Source organism: Doryrhamphus excisus, chromosome 1 (assembly GCF_030265055.1).
Source record: "Doryrhamphus excisus isolate RoL2022-K1 chromosome 1, RoL_Dexc_1.0, whole genome shotgun sequence".
Classification (NCBI taxonomy): Eukaryota; Metazoa; Chordata; class Actinopteri; order Syngnathiformes; family Syngnathidae; genus Doryrhamphus; species Doryrhamphus excisus.
The window spans coordinates 39,310,379-39,324,124 of NC_080466.1; the positions used below are offsets into that span (position 1 = coordinate 39,310,379).

The 13,746-nt window shown below is 44.7% G+C and overlaps 2 protein-coding genes across 2 annotated transcripts; both read right to left on the reverse strand.

The window, feature by feature from the left end:
• Positions 1 to 51: 51 nt before the first annotated feature.
• tusc2b (tumor suppressor 2, mitochondrial calcium regulator b) lies at positions 52 to 3,830 on the reverse strand. The gene is made up of 4 exons (XM_058065483.1): positions 3,642 to 3,830; positions 2,935 to 3,192; positions 1,792 to 1,912; positions 52 to 814 (listed from the first exon to the last, which is right to left on the reverse strand). Exons 2-4 carry the CDS (start codon positions 3,084 to 3,086, stop codon positions 749 to 751), a joined length of 339 nt encoding a protein of 112 aa, XP_057921466.1. The 5' UTR covers positions 3,087 to 3,192; positions 3,642 to 3,830; the 3' UTR covers positions 52 to 748.
• Positions 3,831 to 4,352: 522 nt separating this feature from the next.
• On the reverse strand, positions 4,353 to 11,284 carry rassf1 (Ras association domain family member 1). Its single transcript, XM_058065479.1, has 7 exons — positions 11,128 to 11,284; positions 7,790 to 8,245; positions 5,858 to 5,982; positions 5,601 to 5,705; positions 5,222 to 5,504; positions 4,990 to 5,105; positions 4,353 to 4,916 (listed from the first exon to the last, which is right to left on the reverse strand). Exons 2-7 carry the CDS (start codon positions 8,067 to 8,069, stop codon positions 4,767 to 4,769), a joined length of 1,059 nt encoding a protein of 352 aa, XP_057921462.1. The 5' UTR covers positions 8,070 to 8,245; positions 11,128 to 11,284; the 3' UTR covers positions 4,353 to 4,766.
• Positions 11,285 to 13,746: the final 2,462 nt, after the last annotated feature.

Genomic DNA, 13,746 nt, shown 5'->3' on the forward strand with positions numbered 1-13,746 from the left:
AGGGCAAAAGAAGGGCTGAGACACGGCAGGGCATTTTAACGTGTAATTACAAAACAGTTATAATAAATTACATGTGAAATATGATTTGCAGAAGCAGCAGCAGCAGCAAAGAAAACACCAACGTCTCACTGCAGTGCAGACGTCTCTCGGAAGTGTGTGACAGCACGGCAAACTCATTCAAGCAATTCCATTTCATCTGCGGGCCGCTGATTGTCACTTCATCTGATCCTTTTTTCCATGCATAACAAAAGGAAAGGTGAGGGAAAACACAAAAAGAAAAGACAAAGACGCGTGTTTATGTTTCACATAAGATTGTGGATGATGGGCGACATTCCAAATAAAGTGTGCATCTAAAACCTTCCTAGCGATCCCTTCAATGAGCTTGGCGAATCCTATACCTGGAAATAAACTGCAGCAATCAAAGTCAGGAGTTTGCAACAGCACACTTACATGCACACACACACACACACACACACAGCATGTAAACCGAATATGTTCACCCAAGCTGACGGCCATCCTACATCCTCTGTCGGTGATCTACGTATGACGTGTTCTGACCGCTAACAACACGTCACATGCTCAGCTCACACGACATCGTCCTGAACACGGCTGTTCTTCAGAGATATACTATCAAGAGATGCGTTATTTCCAAGTGTCCGGTCTCCAGCTTTGCAAGCTTTTTTTTTTAAACCGCGGGACGGCGCTTGACATGGCGTGTTTGGGTCTTGAGAACGCTGCTCGGACGTCGTCAGGCTTCGCAGAGGACAACGGGGAAGTCTACGTGGATGCAAGGGTGGTCCAGCTTTATAATTCCCTGTGAGACACAAAGAGCAGGTGTTGCTTTGATTCATCATTGCTGATAACCGCCCGGGTCTCCAATTAGCGGCAAGTGAAAATGATGTTGTTTTTTTTTTTATTAACGCCACAAGATGGAAGTTGCTGAATTGGACGTATCCAACAGCTGTATCTACTTCTGTATGCGCTTTAAAAGGTTGCTACATGGCTGTTGGTGTGAAGGTCACGTGTGTTAGTACAGTAAACCTTGGATATATCGGACATTCGCTCACAACGGACAGATAAAAAAACAATTTTTCTGTAATGCATTTCCAATAAAAATTCATTGCATGTATCGGATTTTTTATAACGGATTTCGCCTATTTCGGACAAAATCTCCAGTCCCGTTCCAATGCATTTCCATTAAATTTCCCTCGCATATATCGGATGGCCGCATCGTGGCACTCCGATTCGCCGAATCGTGACAGGCCGCTATACGACGTCATTTGCAGCGTTTGCAGCGTTGCCTGCGCGTCCAGGTACATTGGAAACATAGTCAAGGAAGTGCCTTTTTATAACGGATAAAATCCGATTTACGCATATACCGGATATAAATCCGATATATGCGTAAAACGGACATTTTCCGGTATACGCATATAACGGATTTCGCTTATATCGGACAAAACCAGTGGGAACAATTGAATCCGATATATCCGAGGTTTACTGTATGTGCTATTGTGGCCTTAAAGGGGAACTGCACTTTTTTTGGTGCAGTTCCCCTGTAATGACACCACAAATGTGAATGTAACAATGACATTTGTTAATGGGATATTTTTGACAGCATTACTTTAGATACATATAAAACGTTTAAAAAAATATTTACAAAAAAAAAAGGGTGAAAATAGCCCCCGCTTCCTTTAACTTCTCCTAATGTGTCCCTCGGTGGAAAAGGTGTGGACATCCATGATGGAGTTGAGGAAGAAAACCCAACTTATGTCGCTGCTCTTATCTCCTTACCTGAGGTGTCAAGTTCTTCTGAATCCTCCTCAGCTTGGCTTTCTTACGCCCATTTTTTGTCACAATGGTCTCTTCATAGAACTCGTGGGCCAGGTCGCCATCTTCATCCACGTATAAAGAGCTGAGAGAGAGAGAGAGAGAGAGAGGCCAATACAAGGTGAGCTTGGAAATTGGAGCAGATTGGAAGGGTTTAGCTGTGTTTGTCTTGCAGGTAGGGTACAGATTTCTCATTAAACCTCTGGCCAGCTTCATGATCCTCCTGAGCCTACCACCAGAGCGACTGGGGGTCTGTGATATTATGAAAAATGATGGGCATGGACACGGTGAAGGGAGTTAGACAAACAAAGCAGGTAAAGTACTTTGTGGCTGAAATGTATAAAGGGAGTGGATACAAGTCTTTTTAAAAAAAGGTATATTTCATACAGAGCAAAATTCATCATAAAATACTGTACATTGGATTTTACATAGCACCTTCATGTCATTCCCTGCTGGTGGTCCATCTCCATATGCACAAGGCCGCCATGGCGGTGTCTGGGATGGAGGAAGCGGGGTTCTGGACCACCTGCTCTGCCACCCAGTGTGCAAAATAAATGTCTTCTTTCGGGGTAATCTCCCTGTCAGCCCCTACTTGATCAGCCCAGTGGGCGTGGCCGGTGCACTGATAGCAACAATTTCAAGGGAATGAAGAGCAACAATTTCAAGGGAATGAAGAGCGATTCTGTTGAGCTTGCTGTTTGCTACAGAGGTAGTATTTACTTCAAAAGGTCACCTATTTTAAGAAAAGTACAATGAAAAAATGAACACATCGCAATCTACTAATTTACCCACCCCTAGCTAAATGAGTCCACCACGTGTTTAAAAAAAAAAAAGGCTTCACTACACATCCTAAAATGCTATAAACTACAGCTACAGGAATCCTTCATTTTGGAGGTTCCATGTAGAATTCAATATTAGTAAACACAATATTTTCTTAGTTATGGCATAGAACACCTGGTTACTTTTAATTCCAAATGTGTTTTTAACATTATTAGAGCCCTCTAGACATAACATAACACCCCTATAGTCACATTTACGCTCCTATTACCCAATATAGTATACATCTTCAGAGAAAATACGACATGTTAGACATAAAGAGCCATTTACCTTCGTCGGGTAAACACAAAAGGTGTTGCCCCCGGGAAGCTTCGTACTCTCGCCAGCGTCTGCTCATTTCCATCTTTGGCTTGTTCATCACCACTGCCGCCCGAGCCAGAAAAAGGCCAAAATCCTTTGGATTTGGAGCCGCTACCTCCCATCTTCAGCTGCAGCTCATTATTCGCTCGGGTCACAGAGTGGCCAGTGATGCTTCAGTGTTGCTCCACCAGCTCGGTGTCAAGCTCTGGGATGTAAGACCTAGGTAAACTGACAGATTCGAAGATGTGGCATTTTAATGTAGTCATCCATTTCGTGTTGGTGTATTAAACACTGCTAAAATACATTAACAAACTAGTTTTAGTGTACTTATACTGTCAGGACAAAGACTGATGTTTGGAGTCTTCTGTCTAGCATGTAGGTCAGTGGTTAGCACAAGGTGGAAAAACACACCCTCTTACACCACCAGTGTAGCCCCGATAGCTAAAAAACATGACTTATAAGAAGCTTCTTTTAACTCAAATGAGGGGTCTACATATAACATAGCTAATGTCAACGCGACATTAGCTGCAAACACGACTGAATAAACAGTATCAGTAAATAACATGAACTCAGGTCAGACTGTACTTAGGGCTCCACAGCATGACGCTGTCAAATGCTAACACAGGACGTTTTAGAAAAAAGGACAGCTGTGACATTCAGCTTGGTGGATAACATACCCGCTGTCGCTTAGGGTAGTTTTCAAAAACTGGTATTTTTCTTGGTGAAGTTGTCTCGATGACCGTCTAATCTTGGCTGCACAAAGACCCAGCGAGAGAAACAGCTAGCTAGAAATGCTAGTAGTCGTAGTTCTTCCTCTCGTCGTTTAGTGTTGACCAAAAGCGCCTCGTTGAAACGTACCGCCACCATCAGGACAAAGGTGAAACTGCTCAACATAATTGTAAATAAGTAGACCATCAAATCATACTGATACCCAGAAAATACAGTTACAATTACCTTTAAATTTGTTTTGTGTATTGTTTTGTATTTATTTTAATACCTATATAAATATATTATACCTTTGTAATGGACAATGGTATAGTGTCAACTGAATAATTCATTGGTCATCTTTTTGGCGGGAGGAACAAAATTTGTGTTTAATACGACAACTTATCAAATTTCGCAAATGGTCTTTTTCCCCCCAAATTTTCATTTTCCATGGCAAACTGAAGTCGAACGCTGGCTAAATGTTGCGAACACAGTTAGCTAGAAATGCCAGAGGCTCTAGCTCTTCTTTTGTCCCTGAGTGGTGGCGAAAAGAGCCTCATTGAAGCGTACCGCCCCCAACAGGACACAAGAGGAACTGCTCAAATGAAATTGTAAACGTCAACATTTTGGGGGTAGGACCATACAGAAATTTACACAAATTTACACAAATTTTAACCCCTGTGGTGACGTGTGTTTTGCATGGCTGTTCATGGGAGGCTGTTGGCAAGAGTTTGCATGAAGTAGTACCATAAAAAGTACTTTTCATACATACTAACGGCATCTTCTACCAAAAATGGAACTCGTAATCATGACAATAACACCCAAAAGTTTATTAGATAATTAGTCATCCAACGACTCTCCACAGCTTCACTAAAGTGCAAAAATGGTGTCATGTGATCAACAAAACTATCACATTATATATTCATAGCCATAGTGTGTTTTCTATACAGTACATCTTCTAACCAAAGCAGTATTGCTCTTGTTCCCCTGTCTGCTAACATCACCTTCACATGAAGTATGGTGGAAAACCACAATCCCTGTCTTTCTTTCTTTTTGTCCTTCCCTTTGACTCCGGAATTCCTGGAGTTGCCCCAGAGTCACGCAGGAGCAGAAATCCTAGCCATGGCTTCCTTCATCACGTCTCTAGCGTGAGCGTAGCGCCTCACTATCTGCCGTACGTGCTCCTCTTCCTCACGCTGCAGGATACGCAGGAAGTTGCACAGTTCAGGAAAGCTGAATGCATCCCACTGCGGACGATAAAATTAAAATTAACAGAAACATGACGGGTGTATTCAAGTCTTATTTTTGCTAGAAACTTACATGAACATCCCCGGTCTCATTCTCCTTGAGGACCAGACTCAGGACCCTTTCGCTCGGTCCTGCACACAAGCGCAGCTGCAGGGGGCGCTCGTCGTCGCTCAATTTCCGCAGATAGACTGAATGGAAAAAAAAAAGAGTCCTCATGAAGAGTGTAATGACCTGAACATCGGAGAAACCACGGCCACAGACTCAAATAGTCCAAAATGTGGAAGTGAAGGATCTGATGAGATACCTTGACTGTGCCTGTGGGTGCGCTCAAACAGGGAAAACTTAGCGGGGTTGTCCACCACAGTGAATTTGTTCAGCAAGGCCTCGATGACTTCTCGCACGTGTGTGCGGGAGCTTATGTGCAGGTGCTTGGCTGCGTCTTTAGGGAGGTAGAAAGACGTCCGTCGCCGCAGAGATCGGCCGCGCTCCTGTTCCTCCTGGGTGAGACTCTGAGGAGGCGGCAGGGTGACGGGACGAACCAGATGAAAGTGGACTTTGATGAAACCGGTGTAGGAGCCGTCCTTATTCTGAAAGGAGATGTGGCGAGCCTGCATGAAAGGGAATTGATCCACGACACGACACCGCCCATATGAGAGTGAAAGGGAAAAGAAACTGTGGCTCACCACCAGCATGTAGAGGTTGCTGTTAACCTGAGCGTTGTACTCCTGGACCTTCTGATGGACTTCACCCACGCTTAACTCCCGCTTGCGCCAGTCAGTCTGCTCATCCTAACGAGAAGCAAAAACAGCTGACTTGAAAGAAAGCTCCACATTCAGCAAGTCAGTGAATGCACCGCTGCCCATAAAAACTAGAAGGACAACATGCAAGCTCAAGGTTCCTCGTCGGCTGGACATTGACAGGACAGATATCGCCTCCTCACCACATCGGTGTCCGTCTCAATAGATTCCACGGAAAAATCCGCCCGCTCTGCCGACAGATGCTCTGTGCCGCTGCAGTCCAGCCGGATGAGCACTCGACATCTGTGGTGACAAGTGTAACTGCAATCTGCAGGGGGAGGTGAAGAAGAAGAAGAAGAAGAAGAAGCCAGGTGACACACTGGAACCCCCCTTTGGCCATTTTTTTGGGTGAGAAATTCATTCATTAATTCATTTTCTACCGCTTTTCCCGGTGCTGGAGCCTATCCCAGCTGTCTTCAGGCGAGAGGCGGGGTACACCCTGGACCGGTCGCCAGCCAATCACAGCGCACATATAGACAAACAACCATTCACACTCACATTCATACCTATGGACAATTTGGAGTAGCCAATTAACCTAGCATGTTTTTGGAATGTGGGAGGAAACCGGAGTACCCGGAGAAAACCCACGCATACACGGGGAGAACATGCAAACTCCACACAGAAATGGCCGAGGGTGGAATTGAACCCTGGTCTCCTAGCTGTGAGGTCTGCGCGCTAGGGTGAGAAATTCTTGACTTAATTCTCTCCAGCAACCAGCTGGAACTACTTTCCTCAGCACCGAAATCCAACCAGAGCTCGGCTCAGGACACAAAGTGGGGAGTGAGTCACTGTAGATGGACTTCACTGCTTATGGGGGTGTCATACAACTGTGCTCTACATCATGTCAAAAAATCCAAACTATCCCTTTAAAGCCCATCCTTGCCAATCATGCATGATTGATAAGCTAGGAAGGTCCGAAGTAGAGTATGACGTTCAAGTCCTACCCTGGGAATCCTGCAGAGTGCAGCATCTTGGAGGATTTGATCATGGAGTGTCATCCACGTTTTCAGGCCATAAATTAGCTGACGCACTTTCTCACCACCATCATCACCATCATCACCATCATCACGGCTCCCATTTACAGGAAGATGAGCTGACACACAAGCTCGTCATGGCGTGGCCTTGGAGGCAGATGGTGTGCTTTGTAGGTCAGGGCTGTGATTCACTGAGTACTGTGACACTGGGAAGCAGACGCTGGGCTGCATCCCAGTCTGGCACTGCACGAGTGCTTCCGCCACAGGGGAGCTGTGGTTCACTGAAGTGAAACATATATTCCAGCATGCACTGTGAGACTGCAAAGCAGAAACTGGGCCATGTCATGTTCTGGGGCTGCATGAGTGCTGCCCGCACTGGGGAGCTGTGGTTGAATTGCAACATGTTTTGTGACATTGCGAAACAGAAACTGGGCAATGTCATGTTCTGGGGCTGCATGAGTGCTTCTGACATGGGGGACCTTGGGTCCACTGAGTACTGTGACACTGTGAAGCAGACACTGGGCTGCATCCCAGTCTGGCACTGCATGAGTGCTTCCGCCACAGGGGAGCTGTGGTTCACTGAAGTGAAACCTATATTCCAGCATGCACTGTGAGACTGCAAAGCAGAAACTGGGATGTGTCCCCGTCTGGGGCTGCATGAGTGCTGCCCGCACTGAGGAGCTGTGGTTCACTGAGGTGAAACATGAATTGGAAATTGCAAAACAGAAACTGAGCCATGTCATGTTCTGGGGCTGCATGAGTGCTTCCGGCAAGGGGGGGAAGGGCTGGGGTTCACGGAATACTGTGACACACTGGGCTGCATTACCGTCTGGTCCTGCATGAGTGCTTCCGGTATGGGGAAGCTGTGTTTCACTGTACTGTAACGCAGTGAAGCGGAAATTGGCTGCGCCCGAGTCTAGAGCTGCATGAGTGCTTACGACATGGGGGAGCCATGAACTCCAACATCTTCTGTGACACTGAGACGCATGAACTGCGCTGCACGAGTGCTGCCCGCACTGGGGAGCTGCGGTTCATTGAGGTGAAACATGAATTCCAAACATGTACTGTGACAGTCTGAAGCAGAAACTGAGTAATACTCACTGGTGCAGCGTAAAGCCTGCTTGTGAAGTCCCCAGATGAATTCTCCACACAGGTCGCACCAGGTGAGGTGAGTATGACCATAAGCATGGAAGTCGTGACCGCGAGCGGCCTCTGCGGGCGGGGCCTCGATGCTGACCGTGTCCCCCACCAGTCGGACAACGTGGAAGCGTCCGAGCCGACTTGGAGCGCCGCGAGGCTCACGGGCCGCCAGCTCGATGGGATCATTCACGCTGAGGTCCTTCAGCTCGATCAGCTCACATCTGGACGTCCGGCTGTCCATCTTCTCACCGACATGTCGAGCCAACGCCCGCTGTCCGGGAGCTAGCGTGGTCGGGCATCCGGCGCCAAGACCACACCAGCGCGTGTGTGAGACCTCTGCAAGCGCTCAGGTGTTTCTCTAGATGAAGGATGTTTTGCTTCAATGCTTTGGAAGCATGGAACAGGTCAGCGGAGAGCCTGAGGAACATCAAATACAGAGCTGGAGATCATACACGCAAGAATGCACCCCTTTGGGGAGAAGTGCACTATTTACATATTATCCATGATCCTACTGTCCCTGCTGTTCCAAAGGAAGCTAACAATGCACATCATGGGACACCTATTTCACTACAAAGCCCTCTAAGAAACCTCCAACAATGTTTTCTATCCATGCTGTGAGCATGTAGTAACAAGTACAGTGATGATAACATGTCATACTTGTAGTATTTTAGTATAACTTCCATCCTGGTTGCATTGATTTCACATTACAACATAGAAAGGAACGCTACACCTAGCTTCCAAAACAAAAAGATAGCTCCATTATGTAGCGTTACCTTTGGCTAGTGGCCTGAGGCATTAGGAGCCAGTGTGTGTTCATGCTAGTTGCTAGCCTGCTAGTAGCAAGGTGTCACTACGCCAGTAATGTAGTTCTTGGGTGTAATATTGTTCATAAGAATAATAAGAACAATGTGTTTCATATGCAGATCACATGATGGGAATGGTTGAGTGGTTAGCGTGCAGGCCTCACAGCTAGGAGATCGAAGTTCAATTCCATCCTCGGCCATCTCACTGCATGCGTGGGCGCGAGCGGATGGGCGCGCGGACACGTTGTACAAAAAAACGGGGTGATCGAATAAGTCCTTACAGACCTCACAGCTAGGAGACCAGGGTTCAATTCCACCCTCGGTCATCTCTGTGTGGAGTTTGCATGTTCTCCCCGTGCATGCGTGGGTTTTCTCCGGGTACTCCGGTTTCCTCCCACATTCCAAAAACATGCTAGTTTAATTAGCGACTCCATATTGTCCATAGGTATGAATGTGAGTGTGAATGGTTGTTTGTCTATATGTGCCCTATGATTGGCTGGCCACCAGTCCAGGGTGGAACCCGCCTCTCGTCTGAAGACAGCTGGGATAGGCTCCAGCACCCCCGCAACCCTAATGAGGATAAGCGGTTTAAAATGAATGAATGATGGAAATGGAGGCGGAATAGGTGCGTCCCATGACATGCATCGTTAGCTGCCTTTTTTTTTACCTCTTTGTATATCTTTAGAATTCCCAAATAGACAAAGGTATTTGTTCATGTCTCACATAAGAACTGTGGATGATGTAAAGCCAGCAAACATCTGACAGTACAGCAGCCAAGCGAGACAAATCAAAAGGGATGTTTGTCGTCTAGTAAGCCAAGCTTTACACGTGCAAAAAAAAACAAGACAAGAGTATGTGACATCGGGGTTCATGCGAGACTGGTAAAAAAAGTGGGACGAGATGAGGATGAGGATAATCCACACACACACGTCTGCTACTGATTCATCGCATGTGACGGGCAAACAAACGCGCTCTATGTTGGCCACAAAAAACACCACACAAAGAAAACAAGGATCACAAATATTAAACATAGTAAAAAAAACAACCCCAGTTTAATGACTGGTGTTTTTCTGCGTTTCATAAAAAACAACATCAATATATATCATACTGGATGCTGTGTCTATTTGTTGAAGAGTAATAGGATTACTTTCCTCATCCATAAAAGCTTTCCGGGCAAACTAGCAGTTGATCCACATGCTCTTCTTGATAACCAATCACGAGAGGACAGCATTAAACTGCTGTACACTGTCATCATTCTGGTCTCATATTTGAATTATGATGGCGTTGCCAAGGTAACGTATGCTGCTCCCTGACTACATCATCCTTCAAATACCAGTGTCACATTGTTATATGAATACATGGGGTGCTGGAGCCTATCTCAGCTGTCTTTGGGCGAGAGGCGGGGTACACCCTGGACTGGTGGCCAGCCAATCACAGGGCACATATATAGACAAACAACCATTCACACTCACATTCATACCTATGGACAATTTGGAGTCGCTAATTAACCTAGCATGTTTTTGGAATGTGGGAGGAAACCGGAGTACCCGGAGAAAACCCATTTGGAGAGCATGTAAACTCCACACAGAGATAGTCGAGGGTGGAATCGAACTTGGGTCTCCTCACTGTGTGGCCTGTGTGCTGACCACTGTGCCTCAAATGTATCAACAATGCCATTACTAAAATAAATTATGCATTGTGTTAGATATCCTCATAATACAGGATGAGTACTTTTACATCAAATTTCTGTTAATAGTAGTAAAGTAAATAAAGTACACCCTGGACTGGTGGCCAGCCAATCACAGGGCACATATAGACAAACAACCATTCACACTCACATTCATACCTATGGACAATTTGGAGTCGCCAATTAACCTAGCATGTTTTTGGAATGTGGGAGGAAACCGGAGTACCCGGAGAAAACCCACACATGCACGGTGAGAACATGCAAACTCCACACAGAAATGGCCAAGGGTGGAATTGAACCCTGGTCTCCTAGCTGTGAGGTCTGTGCGCTAACCACTCTCCGCCGTGCCGCCCCATTATATACGTATATCTCTTTCTGAAATAATTATTTTGTTCATTTGGATTTAGTAATGAAACAAATACTTCACGGATCACACTACAAATGTCAACATGTACAAGGAAAATATATATATTCTATATGCATTTGACCAGATTACACCTGCTAATACATTTATGGCTAGAACTATGTATAAAACACAAGTATAAATATAGCAAATATATAAGAGTTAGGTGTTTTAAAGTGTTCCGTGTGTGTTGATTGTTGAAGTGGAGCAGCACTGTGGCTTGCATATGAACAAGTGGGACTCTAGTAGTGCCAAGTGGGTCAGTGCACATTGCATTTAAACCATCCCGCACCAGAACACTCTAGTAGTCTTTTCCCATGAGCGACCCGGATTAAGGAAATCGGTCCTGGATACACCAGAACCGCATCATCTGACGAACTGTAAAGAAGAGAAATCTTCATCTTACCTCGTCTTGTTTAGTTCATCACCGGAGATTTCCGAGTGCTGGGAAGATGATGAGATTTTACCGATCGCTGACTTCCCCTCGTCTTTCTCACCTCACTTTGCGCATGCTCAATGAGAGCAAGTGGGATTATTTTTGTAATCCTGTATATCTGTCAAACAATCCCCTTCGTCTGACATCCCAGCAGTCTGCCGTGTGTCCTCCTTGCATCGCCAGAGAAATACAACTCTTAATTCTCATTAACAGACTATAATAAGAAATCTAATCACATTTACACTCAATTCAAATGACATTAATAGGCATGGCATATTTTTACTATTATATAGTGTGTAAAAACAAGTTAAATATAATATTATAATTATTCATAATTATAATATTATAAATTATAATAATATAATAATATAGTTATATATATATATATATATATATATATATATATATATATATATATATATATATATATATATATATATATATATATATATATATATATACACACAGTCCAGGGTGTACCCCGCCTCTCATGCAGACCTCGCAGCGAGGAGACCAGGGTTCAATTCCACCTCGGCCATCTCTGTGTGGAGTTTACATGTTCTCCCCGTGCATGCGTGGGTTTTCTCCGGGTACTCCGGTTTCCTCCCACATTCCAAAAACATGCTAGGTTAATTAGCGACTCCAAATTGTCCATAAGTATGAATGTGAGTGTGAATGGTTGTTTGTCTATATGTGCCCTGTGATTGGCTGGCCACCAGTCCAGGGTGTACCCCACCTCTCGCCCAAAGACAGCTGGGATAGGCTCCAGCACCCCCGCGACCCTTGTGAGGATAAGCGGTAGAAAATGAATGAATGAATGAATGAGTTTAAATATATGTATATATATATATATATCTCCAGTCCAGGGTGTACCCCGCCTCTTGCCCAAAGACAGCTGGGATAGGCTCCAGCACCCCCGCAACCCTTGTGAGGATAAGTGGTAGAAAATGAATGAATATTATATATATACATATATATATACACAGTATTTATATGAAAGAAACTGTTCTAGTTTGTCCCCATTTACACGTCATTCACACAGAGAAACCCCCCTCCAGCACGATTTCCAGTTTGGCGACATTCCAGCCTCCCTTGACGACATATTACACACACACTATCTCCTCCTCACATTTATAGGACAGCATTTTCTTTCTGCCTACAGTCAAGCACGTTGGAGCTGCACGAGTGCTTCAGACCTGCAGTTCAATGAGGGAAATATGGATCCCAACATGTACTATAAACACACCTCCAGGAAGACAGTTGAAGGACGGCAGTTCCGCACATGCAGGGCATCTTCCAGCACGCCTAAGGAGTAAAGGGAGATGACAATGAGTGTGACTTGTGCATCCTGTTGTCAGTGTGTCACACGCTTAATGCAGCACAATGAAGGGCCATTGTGTGATTGCTGGTGGAATGGGCGCCATTCACTCAGCAGTCTGGATTTGATTTGCAGTAATGGCAGCTGGCGATAAAATGTAATATATAAAGCCGCTAGTGATGTCATGATGATTGACATCTATCTAGTCTAGTCTATCAAATGTATTATTCATTCATTCATTTTCTACCGCTTATCCTCACGAGGGTCGCAAGGGGTGCTGGAGCCTATCCCAGCTGTCTTCGGGCGAGAGCGAGAGGGGTACACACTGGACTGGTGGCCAGCCAATCACAGGGCACATATAGACAAACAACCATTCACACTCACATTCATACCTATGGACAATTTGGAGTCGCCAATTAACCTAGCATGTTTTTGGAATGTGGGAGGAAACCGGAGTACCCGGAGAAAACCCATTTGGAGAGCATGTAAACTCCACACAGAGATAGTCGATGGCGGAATCGAACTCGGGTCTCCTCACTGTGTGGCCTGTGTGCTAACCACTCTTCTTCAAATGTATCAACAATGCCATTACTAAAATAAAATATGCATTGTGTTAGGTATACACATAATACAGGATGAGTACTTTTACATCAAATTTCTATTAATAGTAGTAAAGTAAATAAAGTAGCAAAGTAAAAATTTATTCATGTATTCAAATGTATGCAAATGCATTATTCATGACTACTGCTCAGGTATTTGACATCAACATGTAGGTCATATTACACATTTGTATATATATAGATTTATATTAATTGTGTTCACTAGATAGCATGTGTACGCACAGCGTGTAGTTTTATTTTATACTCAGTTCAGAGCTTGAGAATACATGTCATTGTACTATTTCTTTGCCTAGCCCCTCCCACTTATCCGTCACCCTATCATGGTGGACTTCCGCTCCATGCCATACGTCACTCTGTTCCATTCATTAGCGCTAGACGAGCAATCATATTCTGAACTCTACAATCCTTAATATCAAAACATTATGGTGGCTAATGGTCAATACGAAACTCGTAAAGGTGGCACAAACCAAATCGGGACTAACCGGAAGTTATTAGTCACAGTCGTTTTGCGGGAATTGAGCAGTGTTTGCTGCCAAGTTTCAACCCATAACGTACACATTATAACCACTGTCCACTCCTGTAAGTTTACTTGAATTTCATCATTCGTGTTTTAAGTTAATGGTAAATTAGAAAACTAGTCTTCACCTTATT